Source organism: Bactrocera dorsalis, chromosome 5 (assembly GCF_023373825.1).
Source record: "Bactrocera dorsalis isolate Fly_Bdor chromosome 5, ASM2337382v1, whole genome shotgun sequence".
NCBI lineage: Eukaryota > Metazoa > Arthropoda > Insecta > Diptera > Tephritidae > Bactrocera > Bactrocera dorsalis.
The window spans coordinates 38,577,122-38,597,305 of record NC_064307.1 but is presented as its reverse complement, the minus strand read 5'-3'; the positions used below and the strand labels follow the sequence as shown (position 1 = coordinate 38,597,305).

General features: G+C 36.4%; 1 protein-coding gene across 1 annotated transcript in view; it reads left to right on the top strand.

The window, feature by feature from the left end:
* The first annotated feature begins 3,092 nt into the window (after nt 1–3,092).
* LOC105225268 (organic cation transporter protein) overlaps nt 3,093–20,184 on the top strand; it is a 31,225-nt gene continuing 14,133 nt past the window's right edge. Inside the window, exon 1 of the mRNA XM_011203659.4 lies at nt 3,093–3,819. Within this exon, the coding sequence (XP_011201961.1) occupies nt 3,395–3,819 (425 nt within the window). The 5' untranslated portion in view covers nt 3,093–3,394. The remainder of the gene's footprint in view (nt 3,820–20,184) is intronic.

The following is a 20,184-nucleotide window of genomic DNA, read 5'->3' as shown; positions in this document are numbered from 1 at the left end:
GCCGGTCAAAAAGGCGCTGATTGAGCCGATGTGTGAGAGCTCGGATTGTCGTGGTGCACAATGATTCGTCTTCTCTTGTTCGTTTTTCGAATTTCTCCGAAGACTTCAGGCAAACAAATGGTTTTGTACCACTCAGAATTGACCGTCCTACGGTGCTCAAGCGGAACAGTCGCCACATGACCAGTTTTGCCGAAGAAATAGGCGACCATTTGCTTCGAAGTGCTTCTTCCACGATAGATTTGGCTCGTCTTGGAAGACCCACACGGTCGATTGCTGTTTTGTTTCGGGCTCATACGCATGGATCCATGATTCGTCACCTGTGACGATCTTAGAAACGTCTTTTGAAGCACCGCGATCGAATTTTTTCAGCATTTCTTTACACCAATCCACACAAGCCTTTTTTTGAGCAAATGTCAAATTGTGTGGGATCCAACGAGAACAAACCTTTTTTACGGCCAGGTGTTCATGCAATATCGAATGTATGCTGGTGGGAGAAATGCATAGGCATGCCTCTATCTGAAGGTATGTTACATGACGGTCTTGCAGTATCAGTTCACGTACGGCATCGATGTTTTCTGGCACAACGGCTGTTTTTGGACGACTTTCACGGAATTCGTCTTTAAGCGAGCGTCGGCCACGATTGAATTCGTTGTACCAGTTTTTCACAGTGCTATAGGATGGTGGTTTATAGGCATACAAAGATTTTAGCTCATCGATGCACTTTTGTAGCGATGATCCACGTCGAAAGTTGTGAAAAATTATCGCACGAAAATGTTCACGAGTTAATTCCATTTTTTGGCCGAGATGAATTTTTAATTCCCTGTAAATAAAACAATTCACGATTAAATGACAAAACGCTCTGAGTGATGTTATGCTAAAAAATGTCAAACTTTCCAATGGAAATGTCAGATTGCACCTGGCAACACTTAGTGTTATACTAGGCCAGAAATATATATAGCAGCCCTCGTACGTAACATAACCTGACCTCAAACTTGTAAGAAATTGTACTAGTTTATTGTTAAAATCTTCTGAGATTAAACTAGTCAGCATAGGCAGAAACCTATTATAGAACCACTCATTAATGTGTCAGTATACCTTGAACGGGGTAAGTCACGAAATTTGTAACCCACCCAGTAAACCCGGAAGGAAACTTAAGAGACCCTATCAAATATATATAAATGAGCTGGATCGTTTTAGCTATACCTCATGTTCCTAGTTGTTCAGTTTTTGAGTTATCTATTTATATAAGTAAAAAGGGGTGCTCCAAGTAGATGTACTTTTTTCAATAGAATTTTTTGTCAAATCTTGTGTGAGCTGTGTCAAGCTGTCATGTATTTTTTTTTGGCATTTCATCATTCAAATTAATTTTCTGTAAAGACTCACTTCGCTCAACTTATGGTCAACATAATCAGCATGCAGGCGTACTATTTGCAACACCATTACCCATCTTGGGACCTAGCATTCATTATTGGATAATATTTGACCAAATAGAACAAGTCCAGAACGCAGTGAAGAAAATTAGCAGTCGTAGCTGAGAGTGTACACGAAGACCGTACAGAGTCCATTCGCCGCCGCTCGCAGACACTCGGAATGACGTATGAAACGGTTTGGTCATTTTACGTCGAGAAAGCGTACAAAATACAGCTTGTGCAAGAACTGATCCGCTCGACCTTCCAAAGCAACATCGCTTCGCTTTATGGGCTCTGGAAAAGTTCCAAGAGCCAAATTTTGTTCTGGAATGAAGTCCATTTCTAGCTCTGTGAGTATGTAACACAGTACCTCTACAGAGGTATGTGATTAAGCAAAATTATCGAATTTGGGACGAAAAGCAATCTGAAGAGATGCAAGAGATTTAGTGTAGTTTGTGAGCCAACCTAATCGCGCCATTATAATTGACTATTCCCAGAAATTAAAGCTCATTATCTCGGCGACATTTCACGCTGCGAGTTTCAACAAGACGGCGCTACTTCCTACACCTAGCGTCAATCAATGGATTTATTGAGAGAACCCTTCTGTTAGCAGATAATTTTACGTATTAGGTCGGTCGATTGGGCACCAAGATCGTGTGATATCGCACCGTTAGATTTTTCCTGTGCGGATATGTAAAGTATAAAGTCTACGTGGAGAATCCCGCTTCGATTCAGGTTAGAGCAGAACATACCGCATGTCATTCGCCAGTTACCAGTCGAAATGCTCGAACGAGTCATGGTAAATTTGACTCAACGAATGGATCATCTGAGACGTAGCCGCGGCCAAATAATGTTCAAAGCATAAATTCCAAAAAATGTTCTTTCGAATGATAATACACAATCCCCATTAAATTGGAGGTTTCTGTGTTTTTTTTTTCAAAAAGTAGGGAACATAGAAAGGAGTCACTCTATATATGTTATACATATTCTGTATACTTCCTTTTCTCACTAAAAGCCTGCTCCTTTTTGAATCCGCCGATATTGGACACTTATACCATATATATCAGCCATACAAACTGCCAGAAATATCGTTTTCTTCTATGAAAAGAGGCAACCTAGCTGACCTTGTGTTTCGTACTAGTTTGACTGCAGGATTAGTACATATCTTCACACATTATTCGCCATAAATTGTTCAATACAAAACATATCCCAATCTTTTGTTGTCTAAGCATAAATAGATAATTATACTCGCCAAGTTAGTAAAAGAACAAGACGCACTTGTTGCCTCTAAAGAACTAAGTTTGCAAATAGTAGCATTATTTAAATCGTGAAGCGAGATATCTCATAATAAATTAAAACCTGTTTACGAGTAGAATTCCATTGATTTTTGCAAGTGCTCTGCTGAGTTTATGTATGCGCCAGCTGACGGCAATGCTTTACTGAATGCTCATAGCCCGCACATGCCAACGCATATATCTCTGCCAATTAAATGGCAAGCGAAAAGTTCTTGAATTAACCAAGTTTAATGTTGGTGGCTGCCACACAGCTCGGCATGAATCCGCTCACCGAGCCACTCGGTTGCAATGTGCTTGTGATTACACTCCAGAGCAACGTTTAAGCCGAGGCTCAATCGCGGCTCAACAGCTGTAGCGCGCTAGTTCGCTGACTAACTCTCGGCGGCGGCGGCGATATTTATGAATTATAAAACCGCAAAACTACTAAGCGCCCACTTCAGTCATTTGTTTGTTGCGCGTTCGCGTTGAAGTGGTGTTCTCTAAAGAATAACGCGGATTTCAAATTTAACCAGCGTCTGCAGTAAGCGTTAAGTACCACATAACATTTCTATTGGAGAATGAAAATAAGTGCACATTAACTCCCACAAGTGAATAATACACCGCCAGTAAAGCAATTATAACTTTACGCTCCAACACACCTTTGCATAGGCATACATATGTGTGTATGTATGTATATACATGCATAATTAAATGAAAGTGAAAATGCCACAAGACACAATGGAACGCCAAAACCAAGTCATGAACGATAATATTATAGATAAATACGGACGTCCGGTTAAGCCAGCTGCAACGTTCACAAATGCAGCATTCACCAACGATGAACATGGTGCAGAGACCATATTTCGGCGCAAAAGCGGCAATGCCAATGGTCTACAGTTGGCGGAGAGTGGCAATGCCAAGGATGCAAGTGCGCCAAATCCACCGCCTATGGACTTCGATGACATACTGCCGTTGATTGGTGAATTCGGGAAATATCAAAAAATTCTATTCCTACTAATGATACCGTTCGCCACATTTGTGGCCTTCGTTTATTTTTCGCAAATTTTCATGACACTCGTACCGGAGCAACACTGGTGTCATGTGCCCGAACTGGAAGAGCTCACCGTGGAGGAGAGGTAAGTTTAAAGCTTACAATGCAGTTTTTTTTTTTACTCAAATGAATTCTTTATTGAATGAGAATTCGCACACTTTTTGAAATCTACACGAGTTCTTTGATTATCATAATTCAATTTGTTGATCATTTCCGGCTAAAATAAACCCATTCTTGGGCTAATACCATATTGTACATAAATTGTTGTGAAAACCATATTATAACATAAAATTCTAATAATGTAGAATGGTTTGAGCACATATAATAGTAACCGGGTTACTTGTTGTTGTTCAAATAAAGAACCAGGAAAGATTAAGTTTTGAAGTGATCAGCTCTTTAATTCGTTTAGAGCAACAATCGGAAAACTTGTACAATGGCATACAACATCAAGTTAGCTTCTTAAGCATTTTGGACAATACTCGTAATGCCAGTATGGACTTATGTACAATATGTGGATTGGCACCGTATTATTCAGGTTGCACTTGTTCTGGCTATCAATAGTTCAATAAATAAATAAATAATAATACATAAGTACATGTATGTGAGTAGGCATCAAGCAGAAATTGATCATGCTTCTAGTATGTGCTATAAACAGCTACAAAAACAGCTGGCTGTGCTCGTCTTCCTCGCTCTATATTTATCAAAGAAGCGTTAAACTGGTTGTTGGTATCACAATTATGAAAAGTTCTCAAGTGAGTAATCGCTTCTAAAGCTGGTTCGATTAAACAACAACCTAACCTAAAATTTCATGAAGATCTTTTATCAAATAAATAAAGGGTGGGCCATCTAACGTTTTAAATTTGAATTATCTATATTTCGACATTGGAAACGTCAAATACCATTCGGAAAGTGACAGATATTCAGTAAAAAGTCTAAAATTTACGAAATGGGTCGCTATTCACTATTCTACAGTTCGCAGATTGGGCAGAAGATCGTTTGACCGAGGATGGTCAATTTTACCGAAAAATCATCTTTTCGGACGAGGCTCATTTTCACCTCGATGGTTACGTTAACAAGCAGAATTGTCGCATTTGGGGCACAGAAAATCCGCACGTAATCGTCGAGAAGCCAATGCACCCAGCACGAATCACTGTATGGTGCGGATTTTGGTCTGGTGGAATCATCGGCCCATTTTTCTTCGAAAATGAAGAAGGAACCGTAACCATCAATGGTGAGCGATATCGCGCAAAGTTAACCGTATTTTTCTTCAAGCAAATTGAAGAGGAAGACTTGGACGTGCCATACAGCAAACGCTATACCCAATCTTTTACGCCCTATCTTCGAAATTTAAAAATTTATATGGCTCACCCTTTATAATTTCCATACAAGATCTTAATATTGATCATTCAGTTTGTATGAATGCTATAATCCGTACCATATTTCGTGTGGATATCTCGTCAAGAAAAAAGTTTTTCGTACAAGACCTTAATTTTGATCGTTCAGTTGGTATGGTTCTTCTCATTCATCTTCTCGAAAAGCAAATTTCAGACAGACATATAGACAACTGCTTAGGCCGCGGCCACGCAGTAAACGACTGAGAGATGAGCTGCTGAACGACGATTTTGAGCGACGTCTGGCTTTTTACTGAGCGACTGTTGTTGAGCGATTAGTTACTAAAATGCCGTTGTCAAGGGCTGTACAACGTATATTACTGCTTGAAAATAGATATCATATTTATAGAATCTTGCTACGTATAAAAAAAAAGAAAGTATGGTGTTCATCCTATAAATCAAACAAGATGGAGGTTCGGTGAATTTAATCATTTATATCAAAATCTACGTAAATTTCCAGATAGATTCTTTCAATATGTACGATGTCCGGTATTTGTTTAAAATTACATTTTGTATTTCTCCTCTGACTTCTAATTTTTCAATATTGTTAAACTGCCGCATAAATGACAAGAAACTTTTAAAAAACTGAAGATCATCATCATCTTTTTCCTTCTTTTCTACCTCAGCTTTTAAAATTTCCATTCGCTCCTTTTCAATTTGGAGAAATTCAGATTCAAACTCGCTTGTTTTTTCCTTTCTTTTCTTTGTTTTTGGTGGCACATTTGTAGAGCAACTGGTGGAAACAGAAGTGCTGGTTTCAGGCATATCAACAGTTTTAAAACAGAGTCTTCTTCACTTAGTAGATCGTTAATCAAAGTCGAATAATTAGGATTGCAACATTGATATTGCTCTGGTTCCAAAAGATTCGCATCCATAGGATCCGGAAAAACGCTTTTTTTACTGAAGCTCATCAAATCATTTTATCGTGCTAATATGTTAACAATCAATTTTTTTTATGAATAAAAAAACACTCACCAGAACAACCACATATTTCTCCCAGTTTTTTCCATATGTTTTCAGTGATATTTTTATTTTTGAAGTCTTTGTGGCTATCCTGCCACAAAACCGGGTAGCTTTGCACCTCAGAAATAAGCATTTCAATGTTAGATTTGTCCATTCTTTCTGTTCGTCGCTCAGCATTCAACTGAAAATTAGAACATGTTTTAATTGTTAAGCGACGTCGCTCAGTCGCAGAGAAATCGCTCAGTCGCTCAGTCGCTCATCGCTTACTGCGTGGCCACTTCAGTGGTATTCCATATGTTTTAATTTCGTCGCTCATCGCTCAGCCGCTCATCGCTCAGTGCGTGGCCGCGCACTTATGCTGATCATTTATATACACGTATGTATATATTATATAGGGTCTTCTACGGTGTTACAAACTTCGTTACTATTTTAATCCAGGGTACAAAATTTTCGAATTTTAACAAAGGGTGATCTATTTCGAGATTCCTTATCTTTCTAAAGAAAAAACACAGAAACTTCAAACTTAATGTGGAATGTTTATTATCATTCGAAAGAACGCTCTTTGGAATTTAATATTTGTACGATTATCTCTTGTAAATGTTGGCCGCGTCTGCGTCTAAGATGGTCCATCCGTTGAGTCCAATTGCCGATAACTCGTTCGAGCATTTCGATGGGTAACTGGTGAATAACACTCGTTATGTTTTGCCACAAGCTCTGAATCAAAGCGGTATTACCCACATAGACTTTAGACTTTACATATCCCCACAGGAAAAAGTCAACGGTGTGATATCACAGGATCTTGGTGCCCAATCGACCGGCCAGAACGTGAAATTATCTGCTCACCAAGTGTTCTCTCAATAAATCCATTGATTGTTGCGATGTTTTGGGAAGTTGCGCCGTCTTATTGAAACCAAATGTCGCTGAGATTACGAACTTCGTTTTTAGGCATGAAATAGTCGGTTATTATGGCGCGATAGCGGTCGCCATTAACGGTTACGTTCTCGATGATGATTCCACTGGCTCACAAGTCATAACAAATCGCTGTTTTTTCTAAATAAAGTGGCGCCAATTATGCTGACTATAACGTGAATTTTCGTAATAAAGTTGAACGATTTGTAAAGATTGTCCAGACGTATGTCTTGCCATGATGAAATGTCTAAAAATAATGAACAAAAGTAACATGACAGCTTGACACGACCTTCGCGTGATCTGTCAAAAAAAGGCTATTGGTAAAAGTACCTCTACTTGGATCACCAGTTACTATTCAGGGTATACAATTTAAAAAATTTTGATACTTAAACCTTTTGTTTTAGCAATTAATTAATATTTCGCTGCTATTCATTCTAAGTACGAAAAGCATGAAAGACTCATTTTCCGCAGATGCAATTAACGTGACATGATGTAACTGGGGCAAATGGTTAATGTGCATCCACAGGTCTATATATTCGTTTTAATGGCTGTTATGTGCAAATGTTATAAGTAAAACTGTAAATAGAGGAAATAGTTCACATTACTGAAATAAAACAAAGTTAGCGCTAATTGAAAACATTCCTCCTCAGAAATACAAACAATCTGTAACTTGAGCACATTATAAATGTAATGCGTACACGCCATTCGTGTAAATAAATTTCATACTTTTGCATTTCGAAATTTTCCGTTGCAAATCAACACAGATTAATCTTCTAAGTTTATAAGTATAGACAATGAGTATGATAATTGGAAACAGATTAGTTTCATCTAGCTCGAACACTATTACCTTTGCTTACTCTTTGTAGCACAAGCCTTTTCTTCTCACCATTCCCTATAAATTACTCGTTTAGGCTTACGCCTGCCATTCAAGATATTAATTAGCTTTAATTCAATCCGCAAGAACATCTTGTTTTGGGCAATCGGACTGATGCCTGCAACGTGAACATGTCTGTTGAATAGTTTCATTGGACAACTTATCGCATACATCGACGGAATAATTGTTTGCAGCGTGCGTTACCATCTTTCATACCTTCCGACATACAAGTGCCCGGAAATAGTAAATAACGCGCAAAAGATTTTATTAATAAGTAATATTTATTTTGTCGCCTTCAAAGTAATTCCCACCAGGTGTAATACACTTATGGCAACGATTTTTCTAGTTCTCGAAACACTTTTCATTTTTGTGGATGTCCTTCAGCACCTTTAGAGAATTTTTCTTTATCTCTTTGACGGACAATTTCAGTTTGGGGAGCAAAAAAAAATCATACGGACCCAAATCTGGTGAATATGATGTTTGATCAATGGTATTGATTGCGTTTTTGGCTTTAAATTCGGTCACAATCGTGGCTCGGTGGGATGGTGTATTATCAACGTGTATAATCCATAAATTGTTCCTCCACATTCCCGGTCTTTTTCGAGGGATCTTCTATCTAACACCTCAATACGGCCAATTAGAACTCCTTATTGATTGTCTGTCCCTCCGAAACAACTTCATGATACAATAAACCACGAATATCGAAAACCACAATGAGCCTCAACTTGATTTTTAGCGGCTATGGCGTGGTTTCTTTTTTTTTGGTTTCGACTCGTTTTTTCCCTTCATTCCGATGATGGTTGACTTGTTTAAATGTCAAACTCATAAACCCATGTCTCCTCTGCAGTTAGAATGCTCGCCATGAATATGGGATCGGAATTCGCATATCAGGCATCATTACGGTACTGTTTTTGAACAAATTTCAGCTTTATCGGGAAGAGTGGAGCAAGAACGCATTTCACACACAAATACGAGTATCCGCCAAAATATTCGAATGGACTCGTGATGCCGAGCTGATAAGCTCTTGCCAATTTTGAAGCACTATATCCCTCCATTAGCTAGCTATCCACTGGACGTACAGAAATTTCAAATTAAGAAGAAGAGTTCTGATATTTCTAACCTCGCGTAGATAAATGCCACAGAGAACTTGAAGAATCAAGTTCATTGATTAACTGAAATATTTTAAGCCATAGGGAGACCACCATCAAAATGTACTCAAATTTGTTCATCAATGTTTCGTCGAGTTTCTGCTGTAAGGCTAAGTTTTTTACCTTCTTTCAAACTGTTTATCAATCCGGGAAAATTTTTCGCAAATAGTTTGACGGCATCAATTCTGGCAGACTTGTAATAGAAAGTCAGTGAAGGGAATTGGGTATTTTGAATTTCAGAATTTCCCAATGTGGTACTTCTACTGAAAAACTGAAAATGTTGCAACATTTTGGAAGAACACCAAAAAAAGTTATTGCTCGAGGAGCCGCGTCAACTCCAGCCAAATTCAGCATGCGTGTACCAAAAGGCGAAGGAACTGAATACTTCTCATTTCTATACGCAAAATACACAATTAGTAAATGAACGTAACTTCTATAAATTGAAAAATATTTTTATATTTTTTAAATTCCAAGAGGGCGAAGTCGCTAGCAAAGCTAGTTACATATTTGAACATACATATCGTCACCTGAAATGCAAAATAACGTATCATCAAAAAATTTGAAATTGAGTGTCTTATTGATTACGCTTCACTACTTCAAATTATATACATAATATTAAATATGTTCAACATTTTCTGGTTCTGCGGTCATATATAAACCAGTTTTAACCAATATTAATATTTTGTTTCACTCATGTTCCATTTTATTCCGTGTTTCATTCATGCCACTGTAAATTTCTGAAAATGTTGTTACGTTAATTTGCATTTCAGGTGACGATATATAAAATATTGATTACTATTTTGAAGAGCAAGTAAAAATACACAGATAAATGCCACTTTCTATATTCCAAACATGTACGAGTATATGTATGTATAATTATTTATATTTAATTACTGTATCATTACAAGTAATCTTATGCAAACATAAGTGGTATATAATTATGTTTGCCCACATGCTCTTCTATACGTCAATCCACGGCTCAGTAATCACAGAACAGAAAATAATTAAAAAGGCACTAAGGCTAAGTTGGGTCAGAAACGAATGAATGAATTCGACTTTTTTATATTATTACTTATTTATATTATTAGCTTTTTGTTCAACTTATGAAACTTTATATTTTTTAAGTATACAAGTTAAGGCTAACGAAGTGACAAAGGCACGTTAATTCCGGAAGATATACGAACTGTTATTGATAGTGTTTTTTATACGCTGAAGAACAATATACCATACATAACATATGACATATACTAACATAAATGATCAGCGTGACGAGCTGAGTTGATTCAGACATATGTATCTGTCTTTCTGAATATACCGAAACTAGTCCCTCAGTTTTAGAGATATCGATCTGATATTTTGCACATGTCTTTTTCTCTCCAAGAATAGGGTTATACATATTGCACGTATAACTTTTGGCTCAAATCATAGATTCTCTATTAAGAAAAAGTAAAAGTAACTTTTAGCAAAGCAACTACACTTTTCCATTTCAAGGCTAATTGAAAAGTCCCCGTCCTGAAAGGTAGATATTACTACCATAATTAAACACACATGATTTTTAGTTGGCCCAACCTTCAAAAGGCCCGTGTATGTATAAATTTGACAGCTGTGGGATCATTAGCTTGTGAATTACGTATAACGAGTGAAACAACTTTTGTTATTGTAAAAAATGGATAAAAAGGAATTTCGCGATTTGATAGAATATTGCTTTTTGAAGGCAAAAAATAATAATAATCTGAAGATATCAACGCAATGCATACATTATATCATTCACGAATATTTTCGTTAGAGACTGCTCTGTATAAAGTAGGTGGCACGAGAGCTCACTTTTGAACAAAAACAATGACGAGTTGATGTTTCAGAGCAGTGTTTGAAGATGCTCAAGCGTAACAAACCTGAGTTTCTGCGTCGATGTATGACAAAGGATGAATTATGGAGATATCATTTCATTCCGAAGCCCAATCGACAGTCATCCGAGTGAACTGAATACGTTGAATCTGCTCCAAAGCGTAGAAAAGTTAACAGTCAGCTGGCAAGGTTATGGAGTCTGTATTTTGGGATGCGTATGGAATATTTTTTTTATTTTTTGAAAAAGGAAGAACCATGAACAGCGACTATTACATAGCGTTATTGGAACATTTGGAGGACGAAATCGCAGAAAAACGGCAATATTTGAAGAAAAAAAGTGTTATAACACCAAGTCAATACAGCCTGTCACAAATCAAAGAAAACGATGGCGAAAATCTATGAATTGGGCTTCGAATTGCTTCTCCATTCACTTCACATCTGTCTCCCATTTCCTATTCTCAGATCTCAAAACAATGCTCGCTGGGAAGAATTTTTTTTTTATCTAATGAAGCGATGATCGCCGAAACTGAGACCCATTTTAAAGCAAAGAACTATTCGTACTACAAAACTGGCATCGAAAAGTTGTAGAGTCGCTATAATCAGTGTATCACCATTGACGAGAACTATCTAAATATGTTTAAAAAAAACAACGAATTTTGCCAAAAATATTTTACTTTGGTAGGTCGCGGACTCTTCGCTTGACTTGTAATTAGATATTAAATCAAAAAGTAAAACATTTTTTTAGAGCGAATTGAAGGTTTAGATAATTCCATGATTATTTCAATTTACTCCCATAGAATGATTTATAAGTTATTCTTTTGGAATAACATCACAGTAATATTTCCGTTTCATTACTATACATACATACGAGTACATACTACTGTGCCCAAAAAAGGGCCCAAAAAAGGTGACATTTGAATTTAAACTGCGCGCGTCGAAGGATTTGGAGAATTGTTTTTTTTTTTAGGTTGGTAGTACTGTCAGTCACATTTATGTCAAATTTCATGTCAAAATATTCATTAGTGTTTGAGATACGTGTCGTTTTGTGAGCTGCTAAAAGTGAGTTTTTCGTTTTTTGCGATGTCGAAATTTGTTGAGCAAAGAATTTGCATTAAATTTTGTTTACGGAATCAATTTTCTGCTGCGGATACGTTGAGGAGGGTGCATTAAGCCTTTGGTGATGAGGCTATGTTTAAAAAAATGTTTACAAGTGGTATAGTGAGTTCCAAGCCGGCCGTGAACGTGTCGAACACGAAGAGCGTCCAGGGCGACCATCAACCTCAACCGACGAAGCTCACGTTCAACAAATTGCTGTTGAAAAACCGTCGATTAACAATTAGAGACCTTGCTGATGAAGTTGGCATATCGAAAGGCTCAGCCAATACCATTTTGAAGGATGTTTTGGGCCTCAAGCGCGTCAAATCTCGACTGGTACCGAAAACATTGAATTTTTTGGAAAAAATTCGTGATCATTTCACCAAAAACTCAACCCATATCGTTCCGCAACCACCGTATTCACCGGATCTGGCGCCGTGCGACTTCTGGCTGTTCACCAAGCTCAAAAGACCGCTCCGGGGACACCGTTTTTATACGATAGAGGAGATTCAAGCCGCAGCGAAGACGGAACTGAAGGCCATCCCGGAAAGTGACTACAGCCAGTGTTTCGAAGATTGGAAAATCCGTTGGCATAAGGGGATGAAATTGATTTGGAAGAATAAATAAAGAATTTTCAAAATAAATACAATGTCACCTTATTTTTTGGGCACAGTAGTATATCAAAAAATCATCTATACTTCAAAAAGAAAATTAATCATTCAAACGTCATATATTATACTTATACAGAACCCATTGCGTGAAACAAACAGATAAAAACTTGAAAAATTTATATTTCTAATGAAATATCGAAAGCTTAAAATAGTTTATTCTCAAGAGAGCAGTACTTCTTAGGCTCGTTCTTCTAACGCAAATATCAAAAAATGTACGTCTTCATTCACCGAATTATTATTTTAATGATTTACATAAATTACGTTTTTGTGGTGGCATTTGGAATTAAGCCAGTGTGAATACGTTGGAATGCTTTAAAAGTCAAGCCACCAGTCATGCCACCATTAAGACTACAAATACGAAATACAGCAGAAGTGAAAATTGGTTTAGTCAATGCCATGCAGTGGTGTCGGCGCCGGTGTTAACTAAATATATACTTACAAACATATGAATATATCGTGATCAGCCGGGTGTTGTACACGAATATATGTATGTACATACAGTACAGTAAAGTTGAATTAAGTAAATTAACTGGATATATCACGGAAATTCGACTAATCGTTGAAGACAGTTCAAATAATTTTAAGTGTGCCACTGGCCAATACGAACAGGTGGCAGTTACACCTTTTTATACTTGAATGAAAAAATTATTGTTCTGAAATATTAATGCGTGGACGCGGTTCACTGCATAAGCGCCTATTTATATATGTATGTATTTATAAAATAGCAAAATAAATGTACATTCGTACAAATGAAGTTGTTCTAGCATTATAATAGCCGATTGCAATTTCGTTTAATAACTGTGCTATTATAATACAAAAATACATCAAACAAGTTTCCCAGCAACATTTTAGTAGCTAAAAATTCGTCTACCTTCGCATTGAGGGTGTAACAATTTTTTTTCATCTAAGATATCATTGTGGCCTTTTGCTTCCCCGCAGAGCTATATAATTCAATGTATGTCTATGTACTTGTATATCAATCATTTGTAAGCCACAAAACTTATCACAAATGGTACCACCATAGAATCACCGATATACTATATGTATGTCCATAAATATGATAATACCAGAGCGGCTTCTCTGCACAACAGAACATTTGATAAAAATAGATATCTTTATAAATTTTAGCACGCATCTTTCTACAAAGACTAGGCTACACAATACTAACACGAAGATTTAACTCATTCCAGATGACTTTCTACCATATATTTTGATAAAGTTGACAGTTTTCTTTTGCCCTATTTAGTTGATATACTGATCCGCATCCGGCTTTTTAGGTTAAAAGAGTGTATGCAAAAAGAACTACTATTACGCAGGAATTATAATCTAATTCCCCGGATAAATGATATTTCAAAACAAACTTCGATCTCTTCAACTGATGAAAATATTAAAAACGTGAAGGATATGCTGCTTGAAAACCTTTAGTCAAGTGTTAGAGAGCTGGCAGGAGAGCTCAATATCTCTCACGAGTCCGTTCGAATGATTTTGGTGGATATTTCGGGTATTAAACGCGTTCCTGCTCGACTCGTCCCCTTAAAGCAGACTTTTTTTCAAAAAAAATACCGTAAACAGGTTTTTTTGAACATGATTAATCGTGCGAATTCCGATCCCACATTTTAACTGCCGATAAGACATGGGTTTATATGTTTGACATGCAAACAAGTGAGCAATCATCGGAAAGGAGGGAAAAAACGAGCCAAAAAAAAAACACGCCAAAGCCGCTCAAGATGGTGTTCATTGTTTTTGTCGATATTCGTGGTATGATCCATCATGAATTTTTTTCAAATAAGTCAATAAAGAGTTCTATTTGGTTGGATTGAGGCGTGTGACAACATTCGTCAAAAACGGACGAAATTGTGGAAGAACAATTCATGGATTTTTCACCTCGATAATACACCATCCCATCGAGCCACGATTGTGACTGATTTTAAAGCCAAAAGCGTAATAAATACCAACGATCAACCACCGTATTTACTAGATTTGGCTTCGTGTGATATTTTCTTCTTCCCCAAACTCAACTGCAACGTGGCACCCGTTTTCAGTCGATTGAAGAGATAAAACAAAATTCGCTAAAGAAGCTGAAGGCCATCCATATTTGTGAAAAGAATTTCTTGAACTGGAAAAATCGTTGGCTTATGTATATTACATCTGGTAATAGTTACTTTAAAGGCGACAAAATACATATTGAAGAATATTTAAATATCTTGCGTTTTATTTATAATTATATTTCTTAAAAAGTGCAAGTATCTCTCGGATTCAAAGTATTGCCAAATAACACTGGTTAACAAAATTTTAATTTTTGTTTTTTCACACATGAAAACTCATACCAAATTTTGAATGTACTAGGGCCACTTTCAGGTTTTCTTCTGACATAAAAACATAAATTTTTTCAAAGGGTATAAACATTAGCTACATTTAGAGAAAATATTAAAATTACTGATGATTTTCGTGAATATTTGACTACTGAAAGGTCTTTTTTTAGGTTTCCAACAATAATCTGCCAGCATTCCTGTGCCCCATTTCCCTTAATAGCAATTCCCGATTAAAGAAATGTCCTGTTGAAATCGCTCGCTTCGTTCGTCACTCACAGCACCCAAATTTGCCGAAAAGAAATTCAGTTGAGCGTACCGTATATATATTTTTAAGGACATTATATGTGCATTTACTAAGTTTTTGTAATTTTAGTTTTAAAATTTTCTTGAAAATTTAGAGACAACGTTCACAAAACCTTTTTTCCTAGGCGAGTTTTTCCTGATCATTAGATTTTTCTTCAAAGCTCTTAACCTTTAACTGTTGCGGTATTTGTGGACCTACAAATATTAAACTTTGTAATTTTTGCCTGGCTGAGTTTGGCGAATTTCTCTTTCTGATGTAAAAATCCATTGCCATCTCTAGGCATAGATTTTCCAAAATTCTTTATCAGACCGAGTGTTATGTGCAATGATCATTAGCAAACTTTCGTGACATATTTACGATGTAATAAACAAATGAATTATGGAAGTTAGTCGAATACATATAATAATTATTCAGTCGTATAAATGAAATGAAAAAGTAACTCATATGAGTACTTGTTGTCACAAAAAAACTGGTCATAAATTTAACAAATTATTATATATTGTTAATGACAAATAACGTTTAGCAGTGTAGTTTGCCAAAACAGTTATAATTGCTTTTAGGCACCGGATAGTCATTTAAATATGCAGAGCATATATATTTTGGCAAAATTCCATGTTGATTATAAGTGTCAAGTTGCTCAAGTTCATTTATGCACGTTTGCTCTATATATATTTTTAAATGAATTTTTGATGACTCATGCCCAGCTCTTGACAGATGCTACGGCTGCTACTATGCCGGTCTCTTTCGACCAATTCAGCGATTTTATCGCAATTTTCGACGACAGGCCTTCCGGAGCGTGGCGCATCTTGGACCACCACAACACCAGAACGAAAACGTTGAAACCATCGTTGTGCGGTGGAAATGGAAACTGTATCGGGTCCATAAACTGCACATATTTTATTGGCGGCTTGAGATGCATTTTTGCCTTTATCGTAGTAGTACTGTAAAATATGCCGTATTTTCTCTTTATTTTGCCCCATGGTTAGGACGCTATAACTCACGAACGACTTAAAAGAAACGACAATCAATCAAACACGTGTTAGCGCGTGAAATGAGCTTTCCAAAAAGGTATAGCATGCGACGAATAAAACTAGAACTACGCGCTTTCAGCGCCAACTAGCGGAAATACCGCAATACTTTTTTGACAACCCAATATATTTTGAATGAAGCAAGTAAATCTACAACTTTGAAAAAACTATATTTTAATCCAAAATTCCCTGCTCTACAGAAAGGGTTTTAATGATTTTTTTCATAAAAGCATTTCCTTACAAGTTATATGGAGTTTAAAGTGATACATCCAATTATCATAGCATTCACACATGTGACTTATATATTCAGTGTTGTTCATACGTCATGGTGTACTGATGAATACCACGCTTTTGATGCATAATTTGAACTGTGTATAACTTTTAAGGCATGCTTTTAAGAAAAAAAATTATTCATACCTTCTTTGTAGAGATTAAATTTTTTTGAAAAAATATCATATTTTCAAAATTGTAGATTCATTAACTTTGGAGATAAAAAATATTTACAAAGGCAAAAAAATCTCATATAAATTATATGGAAAAAGAAAATGATGAAGGCTCCATTAAAACTTCAAATAAGGAGTTTAATTGCGTTGGATCTTTACTTTTAGGGCAAAAATTGAAACTTCAGAGGGCAAAAAATCAGTCATGTTCGGTAATAACAGCCACCCTAATGTAAACGAATAACACTATATATCCACGCCTTTTAGATAACTATTTTTGTAAGCTACCCATATTCGTTATTGTTATTCAAATTTAATTTTCTGTTTTAGCCAAATGTAGGTTTGCATGTATCTATATACATTTATTAACAGTATAAAACAGTGCAAAGCTATAAGAACATAAGCGGGCAACTAACTGGCAAGTGTTCAAGTCGACAACTGCCTTCAAGTGTACTCGTATAAACACTTTGCCTGAATGTTTTATGTCTTTTAGTTAGCAGTTCACTTCTACATCTACATATTTTAATTTTAGAATTAAGAGTTGTTTAAATACGCTTGTCATTTCATGCTGCATTCCACTGTCAACGGCGGCTAACCTGTATGTAGAGGTTGATGTCTGAAAAACTTTTCATTGAAATCCGAATTTTCCGTAACGGCGTGGAATTCACATTCTTCAATCGCTTTAAAGATTGAGGTTTCTTAAATTTGTCATTCATTCAAGGCTTCTCTCAAGCTAACAAGTTAAGAAAAGTGGTAACTACGTTGGGGGCTTAGTGCGGTTAAGCGCTTCCACGTTTTCTCGTATTGAGTCGATGTGTCATCCCCACGGCACCGCATCTAATACTTTAACGAAATACATGAACCAAGTGCATACATATGTATGTATGTACATATACTGTACGTTGGTATTTAATCCCAGATGAGGTGTGTGATTTGTGGAATGTCGCACATATGGTTTTATCATTAGTTGAATGATGCATTTGCCCATGTTAGAACTTAAACAAACGAATTCTTAGGCACTTTGCAGAGCTCGGCGGTGTGAAAAAAACCCTTAGCTTTGGTTTCGCCGAAATTAAGACACCCTTCACAAATAAAAAAGTTTTCAAATCAAGAACTTGATTTTGATCAGTCAGTTCGTATAGCAGCTAACGGGTGATCCAATTAGAGGTACTTTTTCAATAGCCTTTTTTGACAAATCACGCTTGAGTCGTGTCAAGCTGTCATAGACAATATATTTCGCTTCGCTCAACTTATGGTCAACATAATCAGCCTACTGAGAGTACTATTCGCAACACATTCGCCGATATTGAGACCCAGCATTCATTACTGGATAATATTCAACCGAATAGACCTCGTCCAATACGCAATAAAGAAAATATAGCAGCCATAGCTGGGAGTGTATACGAAGACCGTAGAGAATTGATTCTCTCCTCTATTAACAGCAACTCGAACTGAAGTATGGAACGATTTGGCACATTTTACTTCGAGGAGTTGAACTGAAAGCCAAATTTTGTTCAGCGATGAGGCCCATTTCTGACTCAATGGGACTGCAAACAAGGGGAATTTCCGCATTTGAGACGAAGAGCAGCCTGAAGAAATTTAATAGCTGCCATTTCATACATAACAAATTGGTGTGATTTGTGGTGGAATCATCAGTGCATATTTCTTCAAAAATGATGCCAGTGAGAACGTAACCGTCAATGGCGACCATTATCGCGGCATGATAACCGACTATTTGAAGCCTGAAATGGTCCTCGTGGTCTCGGCGACATTTGCTTTCAAAAAAGCGGCGCCACTTTCTGCACATCGCATCAATCAATGGATTTATTAAGAGAAACTTCGGTAAGCAGATAATTTCACGTTATGGGTCGGTCGAACAATGCGAGATTTCAATGGCAACGATTATATTTTCGGCCGAAATATTTATGAAGCACTTCCTAGTCAATGCAATGGAATGGGAAGTTTAAGGAAGAAATATTGCTTTAGCAACAGAGCAATCTTCAGCAGGTTTGGTTTCCGTTAACATTTGTCATGTCTCTCTAAAGTCTCAAAGTTCAAAACAACCATTTTTGTTTATGTTTTTTCATAAATAAATATTACTATACAATTTTTTTAAAATTAAATTCCAAATACAATCCTTTGTATTTTGGTACGTTTTCGTCTTTATTCGTTGTTTGAAATTATATTCAAACTGTTTGATTTGTAAGATCAAACTTTTTAAACTCAACAAAGAATCTTTAAATTCTTACCGCTGGTGGGGGAAAAATAAAGACCTTAGTCGAGCTGAGAATATTTCATTCTAGTTTTATTTAGTAATTTGGAAACCTTATATACTATTTTTCAAAATATCCTAAATAACTAAATATATGTGTATGTGTGTATGTTCATATGTATGTAGCATATTGTTTATGCTACATGGTATGGTATTGCTTTCAAGTGCACATGTTGTGTGACCTTGGGTTGTTTTAATGTGAGTACATTTACAAGCAGTTGCTAAAATGTATTCTAAGAACCCATGAGTTATCATATATAAACATCTTATCCTTAGTAATATTTGTGTTATTGTTTGTTGAATGCTATTGTTTTGCATGACAATGCATTTTAAGTATTTTATGTATATGTGTATGTATGTTCAATATATTTGAACATAGATATCTAATATTAGTGGACTGTATCAATAGTAAGATTATTTCTTATCTTATTTAACATAATATATAAAAGGTTTAAATATAATATTGTTGTCCGTGCTTTGGCAGCAACGAACATGTTCAATTTTGAACATTCTCCCGGGCGGCAAAAGTGACTGCTGGGAAAATGATTGCAGCTTGTAGTCGTCGTTTGGTTTTTAGCTTGTCCGTTTGTTTTAACGCAAGCTGCCATGGTATTAGTAACTCCCAAATGGTTGTTACTACATCCGCTTTTCCAACTGGATCTATTTCGGCTATTTCAATAGTTTCATTTACTTTTATGTCTTTTTTATTATGGTTTTTCTCCTTTTTGTCGCCGGACTTCTCATCTTTTTTCTTTGATTTATCGTCATCAGACTTGCTGCATTTACTGCTGCTGGATCCACTTTTGGATGTTCTTGTGTCATCCAAAGCTGCAACCGTTTTTGTATTCTTTTGCGCTGAATTCTTGTCGGTAGTATCACCTTCTGCATCGGTGCATTTTTCCTTTTCATCAGGTGCCTTATCATGCCAAAGTTTTTGTTCGTCTTCACCAATAGTTACATTTATCGATTCCTCATTCGATTCGCCTGCATTTTCCATTGTCATACCCCAATCGTCAGCGACTTTAATTGTCTTGTCTTCATTTGGCTCTTCATCAGGCGGTTCAAGATCCTTTATTTCATCTGTAAAAAAATAACTCTCTTCCCTACTTCCTCCGAAGTGAGGACTCTCCCGGGGAATAAAATACCTGTTAACGTCTTGTCTTCCAGTTGTAGCTCTCCAAGATTCCTTTTGCCCTTT